Source organism: Candoia aspera, chromosome 2, assembly GCF_035149785.1.
Source record: "Candoia aspera isolate rCanAsp1 chromosome 2, rCanAsp1.hap2, whole genome shotgun sequence".
NCBI classification, from domain to species: Eukaryota; Metazoa; Chordata; class Lepidosauria; order Squamata; family Boidae; genus Candoia; species Candoia aspera.
The window spans coordinates 237,254,940-237,268,887 of NC_086154.1; the positions used below are offsets into that span (position 1 = coordinate 237,254,940).

Genomic DNA, 13,948 nt, shown 5'->3' on the forward strand with positions numbered 1-13,948 from the left:
TGTCAATGTAGCTTTACAATAAAGTAGAATTAGCTCATCTGGTTGTGATTCCTATCTGGTTTACCCTGGGAGGCCGACATCAATCTTCCAAGTCTGAAAGTACATCTCCCCCCCTGCCTCCTTTACAGCCCAAGAAACTAAGGAGGGTCTCTTCTGAGCCTCTTGCCCCTCCCACTATCCAGCTGTAGGCTATGCTGTATCTTATCTCACCATTCCCTTGGAAGCCTCTCTTGGCCCAGTCTTCCAAGGTCTTTCCCACATACCATCACAGAAATAAATCTAACAGATTCACTATGAAGTGGGTATCAATTAGTCTTGCTTGTCATTTGTATTAGGTTGATTATGTTACTCAGTTCCTGGAAATGTTATGATATCCTGGAATTTTTAGAATGGTCAATATATCACATTAAAAATGTAAAACATGACAACTAATAACATAATTTTCTTGTGACATAACTGCTTTAACAATGTATCTTTTCCAAGCAAAAGTACCCATCTGTTTTACTCATTCATTCCTCAGCCTGTAATTAATTCCTTGGATTTATATTCAGTTACGTTCAGCCTTCTGAGAATTTTAGTTCCAACATATCTAGGAGGAATCAGGTTGGGAAGGCTAGTATAAAATACCTTTGACTGCTTATATGAGAAATGTAATTAAATATATCAGCAGTGATGTTTATGAAACTTTGCTTCTGGAAATAAAACCACTCAATTACAGGCAGAACTAATTAGTAAAAAATGTGCAAAGCATGAGTAAGCCATATTGGTACCTTTCACACCCAAGAATTCACATGACTTTAGAATTCATCTATTTTGAACACTTGTATTTTATTTAAAGGGGCTTTATCTCATCCTGCCCCAAAGTCTCAGTCTGTAATACTTCTGTCAATTTAAGCATTTTCATATTTGTAATTAAATTAACAAAAGCTAACTGCTCTGGTACAGGATGGAAATAGCTGAAACTCACTATTGTGTTTTCATATTTTTAGACTACATTGCTGTTTTCTTTATTCCAACTACAGAATTGCTGATATTTTCTATGTTGTGCTTGTGACAGACTGGCATAGCAGAATTGAAAGTAGGCAGAACTTCCTTGCATTGTCTTTTTTGAAGGGAAGAAACATTTATCTTCCATTGTTTATAATAGATAATAAGGTAAGAATTTAATGTAGACCCATCCAGGACATTGATCAAAATAGTGTGCTGGTGTAGCTGATGCAGCAGAGAAAACAAAGCTTAGGAGGCTTCAAATCCACAGGTCCTCTCATCCTATCTCGTCCTTCTTTTTTTGCTGTTTCTAGCATAACAGTTTCAAAAACCATTAAGATACATCTTCAGAAGCTGGTAAGAAATCAAGAAGGGTAATTTGATACTAAATTTCACTCTCTGAGATTGGAGTTTCTCCCCAACCTTGGAATGGCCAATCCAAGTAATAATAAGATTTCTAAAATTTTCTCTGAGACCTCAAAATTACAACCTTATAATTATATTAATAAATTAAATAAAGTTAGGCCCAATTAATTGTACTCTCCTGATTTGTTTCATCTTTATGTTATAATTTTTAAGATTTCACCTATCTGAACATGTAATTATATATGATGCTATTTATTACAGTATAGGAAGTATAAGGGACGCGGTGGCGCTGCGGGTTAAACCGCTGAGCTGCCGATCGGAAGGTCAGTGGTTCGAAACCGCGCGGCGGGGTGAGCTCCCGTTGCTAGTCCCAGCTCCTGCTCACCTAGCAGTTCGAAAACATGCAAATGTGAGTAGATCAATAGGTACCGCTTCGGCGGGAAGGTAACGGCGTTCCGTGTCGTCATGCTGGCCACATGACCACGGACGGGTCCTTACGGACAACGCCGGCTCCAAGGCTTAGAAACGGAGATGAGCACCGCCCCCTAGATTCGGACACGACTGGACTTTACGTCAAGGGAAACCTTTACCTTTACCTTTTTAGGAAGTATATATTATTTTATATAATATTGATACATGATATTTGAATAACTTTTTCTGCTCCACCATCTTTGAGAGTGCCTTTGAAATGGAGATGCCAGGACATGAATCTGGAACATTCTACTTAAAAAGCATATGCTTCTGAATTTAGCCATAGCCCTTCACATATCTAGCTTTGTCACTACAGTCCCTATATTTTATCTTGCTCCATTATGAATGGGACAAACTTTTCATACCTCTCTGCATCTGCTGTTAAAAGAAGCTTCCATTTTTCGTCTGGTTTCTGGAACACTGCACTTCTTCATAACAGGAAAATAGTGGGGATATTTTAAGGTAACTTTGTACCTGTCTGCTTCAATCTTCTCTAAACTACTGATAAAATCATCAGGCAGGGCACCTGAGAAACACATTTCATTGCAGGATTAAATATAAGGATGCTTTTTTTCAGACATGTCTTTTAATCATCATCATCAAACACTATTTTGAATGTTTGGTGGCCAAGTTATTTCTACTGTTAAAAGGCATTTAAGGAACTTTACCTCTGAAATATATGTTAATTGCCTATACATTCAAATAACTAAACAATCGTTTTATCAGTAACTGCCCATATTAAAGCAGTCATGCTTAGCCTATTCTTCAAGAAGAGCAAAGATTTAAGTATATATTTAAATGCACTGTTGTGATAACGATAGAAATTGAAACAGGAATTTATTTTCTGGATTTAAATAGTAAAAATTTTAAAATTGGGGAGAATATTGTTGAGAACACAGGAACAAGTAGCCAAGACCCGTGGAAAAAAAAAAAACAGAGAGAGTTATGGAAAAATGAAAGGTTAATACAAATGAAGGGAAAATCACACCAAAAGATTAAGGCCAATCAGCATATGAAACAATGTTCAATATATCATAAAAACCTTCTGGTATTATAGAGCTTACTCACTCTCTCTCAGCCCAACTCAGCTCACAGAGTTGTTGTTGTGGAGAAAATAGGAGGAGGAAGGAATATCAGGTATGTTCGCTGCCTTGAGTTATTTATAAAAATAATAAAGGCGAGGCAAAAATTTAAATAAACAAATAAATAATGAAGGTATTATCATCAAAATATAGATATATCTCATAAATAGCAAATATACTCACGAAGTTCACTTTGAGAAAATATCAGAAACATGTTGTCTTCATTGAGATTTTTGCTGAAATCTATACATAATTCACTCAGTTTCTGCTTAATTGTCTTGATTTCCTTAATTTCAATTCATATATAAAAAGCAAAATGTTACATCAAAGGAGCTGTGCAGAACATTCAAAATAAGTGCTTTTCAAAGTGTGCTGTCCCTAATTTTCTGCATGAACACAAAACAGTCTATGAAGCAGCTGCCATGAGCCTCCTACAGGACACAACTGCTTTAATGTTTCAAAGAGAGGTGCTTTCCTCACACTAACATGTTTTGTGAAGAACCTCCTTCCACTGTTTTGCTTTTAAGGGCAAAGTCCAGCTCTATTCATTCCTATGGTTCTGTTCCCATCTTTGGCACACAGTTTAAATGGAACAAGAATATGCACCTTTTATGACTCAAGGAATGTACCATCTTTTAAGCATTTTTTTTGAACTGTGGCACCATAACTGGGTAAGGCAGATAAAGAAGTATGATAAATTTTGATATGAAAATCCTAGTATTCTTTTAATTCCCTTCATATATTTTAAGTCCACCATTTTGACATATGTCAACATAGTATGCCTTCAACTAAAAGAAACACATTTAAATTAAATATTTCCTAATTTATCCATACTTTCATATTTAAGGTAATAGGTTACATCCAGCTTCAAGCAAGAAGCAAACTTCTGGTCATCCAACAGATTTTCCCATTTCATAAGGGCAGAAGTTGGAGAGGCTGGAAATTGTGATTCTCAGCCCAGACAGAACTATTAAGCAAACATGGGAAAAATGCAAATGCGGGAAAAAGAGTGGCCAAAAGGAAAAGGCAAGGATTTATATCCTGAGGGGTCACCTACATACAAGGCTTGATACCTATGCTATGCAATAGGTGGATCTTATGGATATATATCATTTTTTTCTTCTCTGCAATAAAGCAGTTTATCAGTGTTGACTCCTTGAGGTTCCTGCTGTTAGCTAGCTTCAGAGTATGGGGCAGAGATTCTACAGAGCTTGGAAATATTGGAAAGAAGTCTCACACTTCTACAGATTTCCAATATGCCTATAAAAATCTGCTATAAAGCCTACTCCCCTGGTTCCAGAACAGATTTGGGAAGAGGTCTGCAAAAGAAGAGACTTGCTCATTGATGGATGCCATTTCATGAGTGGATGAACAGACCTTAATATCACCCAATGTCTATTGGCATTTTCACATGTCATAGAGTTACCATTTTAGTAAATTATCTTGACTATGTATTACAGAAGTAGAAAGCTGTTAATAATGAAAGGGAGCAATTAGCTAATGAAAAAAGTGTAGTGCCATGTTTAACACTACAGAATTGGGAGACTCAACTTCAAATCTCCAATTAGTCATGAATCTTGCTAAGGGAGCTGGTTAATTAGTTTTAACTTAATGAATATTGTATACTATTCTTTAAATTTACACCGTTGAGTCTTAAGTTAATTTCTGCTGTTGGTTGTACATATACTCAAAGGAAATTATTGCTAGTATTGTATACACAGTTCAAATAAACTAAGAAGATATGAAACAAATATGCAAATTTAATAATTAAACACACACCCAATCAGATATGAAAATATCAAGGGTTTCCTGGCAAAATATTCTTACCATACCTTCTAGGTAAGTCTTTTATGAGATGCATACAGTTTAGAAAGATTAAATTCAAAAGAATATAAAACAGAAGACTTAAAGTACAGTTAGACTATAAAATTTGAAATAGTCCTTATCACTTTTATCCTACACAGGTTGCAATCTTAGAATGAGCAGGAAAGCAAGGGGACTTTGCATAGGATTTCAATGTGTATTTGTAAGACTGATTAAACTGACACTGAATATACATGTTATACTTTTGGACAAATATGATTTTTCTCTTTTTTAAAAGTACTGAATTATGCTACACTTACATTCTGGACTTCTGTAGGAAGATGAAGCCCATTCCTTTCCCCCATTTTTATTGACTTTTCTAAGTATCTTTTAGCTTCAGGTCTTAAAGTCTCAGTGTTACACATTTGCTGAAATGTAAAAAAACAGTAACATTTACTATCATATTCAAAGTTCAGTATTAATGTATGAGTTGTATTTCTAAATAAAACATTAATCTTTTGCCTGATATCAGAATAATTTCATACTGTGAATTGTATATCCAGTGATGTGTGCCTGTTCACCAGCAAAAAACAGTTCTGGCAGAACAAATCCCTTCTCCTCTGAATTCCTTACATTTCTCAAATTGGATTAGGTGCTCCTTTCCCAAAAAAGTTAATATTGGGCATAAAGCATTTAGGTTATGCATCCTAGTATTAAAACAGCTTCTATTTTTTAAAGAATTTTATTAAGTTTCAGAAAAAGATAAAAGATACAGATAAATAAAAAACTACAAAAAAAAGAACTAAAAAAAGTGTGAAAACACAAAAGAAATTTTTTTTAAAGGGATTACAAAAATAAGTGACTTTCTGACTTTAAACATCAAGGATATACAATAATTTTCCATAATCAATCCCTTACTCTATATTAAACCAAAATCACATTATTTCTATAAATCAACCCCTTAGCACATTATAAAAATCACTAAATACCATTGCTCCCTCCCCTTATATTAAAAGAAAAGAAAAAATATAAGTCACCTAATCAACTACCCCCCCAAAATAACAATTACTTAATTATTCCCTTCGTACTACTATTATATACTATAAGATATAGTATGTAATAAAGATACTTATATACTGTAAGATGTTAACTGGCTTAGGATTGCATGTATTTTGTGACACTCTTGTTGAGTAAGACACAGTTCAGAGCAAGAAGAAGAACCATTTTTTCTATGGTTTAGTAAACAAACTATGGTTTAAAGTGGTTATTTAGCATGCTGTGTGAACCCAGTCAGTCTTGGTTGGGGTAGACAAAGGCAGAACATTATTCATCTCAGCAGAGAAATACTGCATTCTTCTCCTAACAATGGATCTGGGAATAAAATTGGTTGGGGGGTAGAGGAGTTAAAACTATTTCCAACCATAGCATGTCAGGAGTGTTGCTTCTCTGCAGCTTTGAAGGTGGGAGGGGGGTTTCTTTTCAGGAAGATCCTGGCCAACTACCAACCCTGGAAAGCTTAATGAAAATTGAAACTAACAGGCTACCTTCAACAAATGTTTACACACAAACGCATACACCCAGTTTTTGGAACTATTTCTTTACTCTTTTTTATACAATGATGCTCTTTATGTGGATATCTGACAACCTAAATTCACCCCCATTTGAGAGAATTTCCACCTCCAATATATATTTAGGCTTGTTCTGTGTATAACAGCATCATGCTGCAATTCTCAGTGAATGTGCTTTTTGGTGAAGATGTGATGGTACAGTTCAGAATATGGAAGGACTGATACAGAAGATGTGTGCTAAGCAAGGAATTATACCAAGGTTATATTCAGGTCTTCTTCAGGTTTTGAACTCTTGCCTGCTTCTTGGATTGTATTCATACATAACTCTAAGCCATACTGGGTAGAATATATTTCTATTGTAGTTTTTGTGTACTGCATCAAGGCTTAAAGTGATGTGCGAATGATACCTCTGTATCATTCTACAAATATGGAGAAACGTTGGTGGAAGGTAGTAGGTAGAAGGACTTTTCTCCATTCTTTTCTCTTCTTTACAACCTCAAGATTTTTAAAAGTTTTGAGACATAACAGAGTTCAGAAATGGAATGCACTGTGGCACCAAGAATCACATGAACTCAGTGGAAGCACTCTCTCTGAGCAGGACCTTCATTCAACAAAGAGAGGCTGAATTCATTCGCTGTGCAAGCTGGATGTTTCTTTTCTGCTCATCAGCAAAAAAGGAATCAAGTTGCAGGGCAACACTGAGTGTCTCCTATTGAAAACCATCAATTTTAGAGACAGACTTCCTGGCTGAGCATTGTTTATTCATATAAAAGGGAAAAACAATGCTCCAATGAACAGCGAAGAAATGTGTCACAAAAGTAATTCAGCTGTCATCAAGACTTGAAGAAGCCATTTAATTGGCTGTCCTTTTGTGTAACCAAAGATGAGTAGATTTTATAGAAAACCTTAGACATGGAATAAAGGGTTTACATACAACATTAGCGAAGTTCATCAGGTAGCTTTAAAAATCTAGTTTAAAGATAAATTGAAACAAAAAGGTAAGATTCTTGTTGGCTTACTAACTACAACTGTCTCCTTAGTGTACAGAGGCAGCCAAAAGTATTGGTATCCCCCCACTTTTCCCCAAAGAATACCAGTTTGCTGTGAATTAAGTTGAAACTGGCATCAACCATTCTTATTCGAGAATCCACAGAGCAGACACTTTGCTTTTGATGTATGATTCCATTACATTTATTATGTAAATAATAAAACAAATGAAAACGGCATGGGCGTAATTATTGATATCCCTTAGAAGATAAAATACATTATTGGATTCTAGCGATCTCTCAAGCAAACTGTTTTCTTGAATTAGTATCACAGGGGTCTTCAATCTCATAATCAGTCACTCAGCCTATTTGAATGGAGAAAAGCACTCAGGCATTTTGGGTCATTGTGTACAGCACAGTGAACACAGGTAAGAGAAAGAAAAGCAGAGAGTTGTCAAAGGAGGAAAGGAAGACTTAGGTAATAACTAAGCATTGTAAAGGTAAAGACTACAAAACCATTTCCAAAGAGCTTCATGTTCCTGTGAGCAGTCACTAATATTGTCAAAACGTTTAAAGTCCACGGGACCATAGCCAACCTCCCTGTGGCCGCAAGAGGCAAACTGACCCCAGACTGAACAGAAGGGTAGTTTGAATGGTGGAGAAAGAACCAAGGAAAACTTCAAAAGAGATTCTGACTAACCTCCAAGATCAAAGTACAACAATATTGAGTCACACCAGCCATCGTTGTCTCACTGAAAGTGGCCTCCATGGTAGAAGACCCAGGAGGACCCCACTTCTAAAATATAGACACACACAAAAAAGCTGTCTGGAGTTTGCTAAAATGCATGTTGACAAGCCACATTCCCTGGGAGAATGCCCTCTGGCAATAAAAACAAAATTGGAGCTGTTTGCTAAGTCACAGCAGCCATATGTTCACAGAAGGAAAAATGACGCTACTAAAGAAAAGAAGACCATGCCTACTGTGAAACATGGAGGAGGCTCTATAATGTTATTCGGTTGCTTTACTGCCTCTGGCACCGGGAACCTTGAATCTGCTGGGGTACAATGAAATCAGAAGATTATCAAGGCATGCTGGAGAGAAACAAAATGCCCAGTGTTAGAAAGCTCTGTCTCAGTTGCAGGTCATGGATCTTCCAGCAGGATAATGACCTCAAACATACATCTAAGAGAATTCAAGAATGGGACTGTAATCTGTAAATCTGTAAAGAATGGAACTGCATCTGTAAACGGGACTGCGTGGTTTGTATAAGGTTCCCTGGTTTATTCCCAGTTTGATTTTATGTTCCACTTAAACCTTTAAATCACAGAACTATAAGCAAAGAATTAGGCCTTATGCCATTTAGCGCTCTATGGAACAATAACAACACATTAACTTGGGCCCAATAAGCTACTGGCCACCAGTGCAGATTTTTCCGCATGGGCATCATATGAATTGTATACCTTATAACAGGTAACAGTGTTGCTGGCTCGTTGTGCATCAAATGCCAATTCAGACAGTTTTCAAAGGTAACCACGTGCAGAGTGTGTTGCATTTAAGATGGGAGGCAACCAAAGCATGGATAACCATTGCCAAATCTGACTGGCTCAGGTTGGGACACAGCTGGCTCACTAACCATAACTGTGGAAAGGTGCTCCTCACCAGAATCACCATCAGGGAATTTAGTGACAGCTAATTGTAAAGGGAGAGCCAGTTTGATCTAGTGGTTAAGGCACCAGGCTAGAAACTGGGAGACTGTGAGTTCTAGTCCCTCCTGAGGCACAAAGCCAGCTGGGTGGCCAGCTGGGCCAGTCACTCTCTCTCGGCCCTAGGAAGGAGGCAATGGCAAACCACTTCTGAAAAATCTTGCCAAGAAAACCGCAGTCATTGAGAATCAGACACAATTGAACGGATTTTTAAAAAAAAGCATAAAGGAGCATTCCCAGATTACAAACCTACTCTTTCAATGGGAGTGCAACCCCATCCAGTCCTTGAATCTCGCACCTCTATCTTGTCTACGTGATTTTCAGTTTTTCCTTATTTAGCCTATTACTGAATTTAGGAAGCACTGAAGGATACAGATTACTTCCTTGGAACTGGATGATAAAGAGCAACAAAGCTGAGCGACTGATGTCATAAAACTCAAGATGACTCCCCCCAGTTGTTTCATGCAGTCTATGTTAAACGGTATGGACAGCAAGATAACACCGTGGAACTCTATAGCCTAAGATCAAATAGTAATCTCCCAGCTTCACTTTCCAGGCACAGCCTGGCAGGAAAGATAGACCCACCATATACTAATGCCCCAAATACCCCTGCCAGGTGATCCAGAAGGATACCACAGATGTTCACACTGCAATCCAGAAAGACTAGCAGTTTCCTCATCCAGTTTCCAGAATAATTCACCCATCAACTGAAGCTGTTTCAGAATCATAGTCCTGTTGAAAGCTTGACTGAAATACTTCCAGAAAATCAGTACAGGTAGTCCTCCGGCTACGATGGCAATTAGGACCGGAATTTTGTCACTAAGCAATGTGGTCGTAAAGCACAATGTCACCTGACCGCATCACATAGTGATGGCAATCCTGGCAGTCCTGGTTGCTGTTGTAACCCAAGGATCGCATGGGTTGTTAAGCAGGAACAGGCAGGAGTCCCAGGCAAGGAGCGTGGGGAAATGTGTAGGTATGGGGTGCTGTGGGCAGGTGCTACAGAATGCAGGTGAGCTGGCAGGGGCCACAGGTAGGCCGGTTCTGTCTTGTGTGGTCTGGCCAGCGGGGGCTGCAGGTGGGTGGCTCAAAGCACGGATAGGCCAGCGGGGACCATGGGTGGGCAGGGGGATGTTGCAGTGGTGCATGCGCATTACAGAGTGCAGATGTGCTACAGAGAACAAGACCCCTGGGATCTCATAGTCCATAGCAGGCCTCCTTGGGAGAAAAAGTAGCAGGAGAGGCTTACAGGAGCGACTTGCGACCCTCCCTGCTGGGTTCCCCATTGACTTTGCTTGTGGGAAACCAGCAGGGAAGGCCGCAAATGGTGATCACGTGACTGCGGGGGTGCTGCAACAGTTGGAACTTCAAGGACAAGTCGTAAGTACCACTTGTTCAGCACCATCATAACTCTGAACAGTCAATGAACAAGTGGTCGTATCTCGAGGACTACCTGTATCATTCAGATCCACTTGGAACTGTAAGGCCATGTTCTTAATAATTTTTCCCAGAAATGTAAAATTTGCAACTTGCCTACAATTGTACAAATCTCCCAATTTGAGAAACATCTCCTTTAGGAAGGTTAGGAATGTGTCCCTTCTGCAAGGAAACAATGATTATTTCTTTTAGCTATAGGGCTTGTGCCACTCTGGCTGATTTAATTGGCCAGGAGGGACGAAAGCTGAAAAAATAGGTGATGACCCTAATTTATCCACATGCACACATTCATGAGCTGCACACGTTGGAAAGAATCCAAAATTACAGGACAAGTGATTGCTGAAGTTACATCCCAATGCTGGAGTTTAAATCAAGGCAAATCTAATCAATTATGTTCATAAAGAACGATACAAATTGTTGCCAGCATGCCATTAATTGTTCTGGCTCTTTCTATTAAGCATGTTGAAAAAGATATTGCAAGTTTTGGGAAAGCAACTGCAACACAGTGGAGGTAGAGAAGTATTCCTAACAACCTCCACTGCCACAGAATAGGAATTTAAATGGGCATTGACATGAGTCCCATGCTGTAAATAATCTGATCCATCCTAAGAGTTCCCTTTGCCTTATCACACTCAACTCCCTAGAAAAAGTATGATTAATTTGGCTTTATGAAGGTAACCCTTAGAAGCAACACTGAACTGTATCCACATCCCACAGGTTAACCAGGACATGAGCACTATCACCAACAGACAACGTGGGAAATATCCTAAACACATTCAATAAACTATCGTCATCCACCAGATATTTAGGTTGGACATTTAAGTACATAATCCTCCGTCCCTAAAGGCGTTTATATGAACTGTCAGTCTAAAACTGACCAGGGAGGGATCTGACGATGACAGGCACATACAAGGTCTTCCAACTTCAGATCTCTAGCTCTGTGCAAACAAAGAAGCATTGACCCCAGCTACCTCAGATCTGCAATTCTTTAAGTCCCAGGCCTAGGTGATGCAATCCCAAGTAAGCTCCCTTTGTTGGAAGCAAACAGTGAAAGGTCTGATTCTGTAAGAAAACTTTTCCACAGGCAGCAAGCAGACAGAAAGGTGCATTTTCCCTCTCCCTCACTTCTACTTGGGCTTAGCAGTGGTGGTCTTCTCAATTCCACTCACAAGGAAGGTTGCTGGTGAGGCTGCATATTGGCTGGCCATACCCATCAGGGGAAGAGGGCCAAATCTGTGCATTAGCAGAAATGATATATACTGCTCACAGAAAAGCAAACTTCTCTTTTATAGGTGTATACCAACCAAATATACACCACAGCTCTAAGCATCAACGTAAAGGATCAGATTGGGGAAACAAACTGAATCTAGACAGTAAGCTATCTGATATTATTGTAAAAAGTAGCTCAGCTTGGCATGATATACGGGCTGCTGCTGCAGGCGGAAATGGCATCTCTGCACTTTAAAAAGGCTGCACGGAAACGGCCAAGCTGCTGCCAGCTCAAACGGTGCCTCCCTGGTCTTCCCAAAGTTGCAGAGGAAAAAAGGAACCTGCCAGCTGGGAAAGCTACTACAGAACAGCCTGACTAGCCAGCCCCACTTCACCTGTATCCATGTCGGTACAGGTAATCCTCACATAATGACCACATTTGGGACAGGAATTTCAGTCGTTAAGTGAATCCAACCTGGTTTTATGACCATTTTTTGCAGTGGTGGTTAAGTGAATCATACAGTTCCCCATTAATTTTGCTTGCTGGAAGTCAGCTGAGAAGGTCAAAAATGGTGATCACGTGACGGCAGGATGCCACAACGGTCATAAATGTGAACTGGTAGCCAAGCGCCCGAATTGCGATCACATAACTATGGGGACAGCACGATGATCACCAGTCAGTTTTTTCAGTGTCATCGTAAGTCCGAACCATCACTAAGCAAATGGTTAAGCAAGGATTACCTGTATTCCCAGATGGCTATTTGGTCACACCCAGACTTTTAAGATATGCAATGGTGTCCATAGCAGGCTAATCTAGCCACATGCTGAACTCTTCTAGGATGTGACTATTCTGTAGCCAGACAGGTTGTTTCACTCACCCCACCTGAGAATTAGGATTAAAGGGAGAGCTATCTATGGGGGAAGGGTGTGGGCCAACATCAAGAAAACAAAGGAAGGCTCTGATGGCAGAAGTAGAGCCAATGAAGGAGTGACTTTAACAGCAATGACGACCACTGCTACCAGACAGCAAGGCTTATCAGGATCAAATATTTCAGCTACAAAGACAAGAGCCATTGGAAGCAACTGCAACTCTGCCTGAAATACTGCTTGGGAGCTCAGTTTGAAACTCAGCAACTGCCCTGCTTAGAGATCATCTTGGACCTTGAGAACAACCCTGCCTTGTAGCCTAAAAGCAGCCAGCTCTGAAACAAGAGACCCCATGGCAACCAAGCCAAAACTGTGCGAACCCCTGAAGTGGACAAGTAACTCAAGGATCTGGTTACCCAGCCAAGTTGGCAAATTCTATCTGAAAGGGTCAGGGTGTGTTCACCCTTTGAGGTACTCCAGACAAGAGGCACAACGGTGAGTACTACTCTATCTTTACTGTCAGGTTACATTAACAGAATCTTGCAAGTCTGAAAGTATTCCTCCCCTCCTTTCCTTTTACTGTCTGGAAAACCAGGGAGGCTCCTTCTGAAATGCTTCCCATGCCCCCTCTGCTTCTGTGCGCTGAGATACCTTTTGCATGACGGTTGTCTAGGCTGCAGCTCTTCCTCCTGTCTCCCAAGGTCATTCCCACATACCATTACAGGGTGCTGTTAAATCAACTCAGCCTATCTAGAATAAACTGTACCCACAAGGGACAGTGGGGTAAAGTGGGCCAGAGGCTTGTACTGGGCACATGCTGAAACACAGTAAAATGCTAAAAAAGCCTCCACTCAACCATTCTGTGTGTCTCCAGTAATGGCCAAAAGAACCCACTCACAATAGCATTAAGAAATCCAGTCTACTATAGAAGAGTCCACAGTTTTTCAGAAATTGCATTGATAGGGTTTGAATTTGGAAGGTTTCTGAACCTGACTCTACTTTTGATGATCACATGGCAGTAGTGACTGAGTGTGCCTTTTGCCAATTCTGGTGACAATTTTACCTATTTCCGCAGTGGCCTTTCTTAGGAATACTAGCTCTAGCCACAGTCATTTATGTCATCCTCCTTCCTTTATGGAAGTTGGTACAAAAAGGGACCTGAACAAGTTAATGGAGACCAGAACCATTAACAATGAATTTTGATGGACTCATCTTACTTCCTGAATCACAGAGAGTATGCTGTAAATATCAAGTCTAGGAGCCCTCCTCCCATTCCCCCATCATGCTTATGAACTTCAAGAATGCACCTCTGCAGCCACTATGTAGCTTTATGTGGACTTTTCACCTAATCCTGCAAGGCTCTTATGTTATCATGTTCTTCAACTTGGTGCCTTTCCGAGGAATTTAACAGTATTACTATAGTGTCTCGTCTGTCATTTTGAAAGAGGTAACGACTGACAAAGATGAT

General features: G+C 39.6%; 1 protein-coding gene across 1 annotated transcript in view; it reads right to left on the reverse strand.

Moving 5' to 3' along the window:
* The window catches only part of NLN (neurolysin), a 53,907-nt gene that overhangs the window by 21,544 nt on the left and 18,415 nt on the right, over positions 1 to 13,948 (reverse strand). Inside the window, exons 4-6 of the mRNA XM_063295593.1 lie at positions 5,030 to 5,137; positions 3,090 to 3,192; positions 2,190 to 2,350 (exon numbers count right to left, since the gene is read on the reverse strand). Of these exons, the coding sequence (XP_063151663.1) occupies positions 2,190 to 2,350; positions 3,090 to 3,192; positions 5,030 to 5,137 (372 nt within the window). The remainder of the gene's footprint in view (positions 1 to 2,189; positions 2,351 to 3,089; positions 3,193 to 5,029; positions 5,138 to 13,948) is intronic.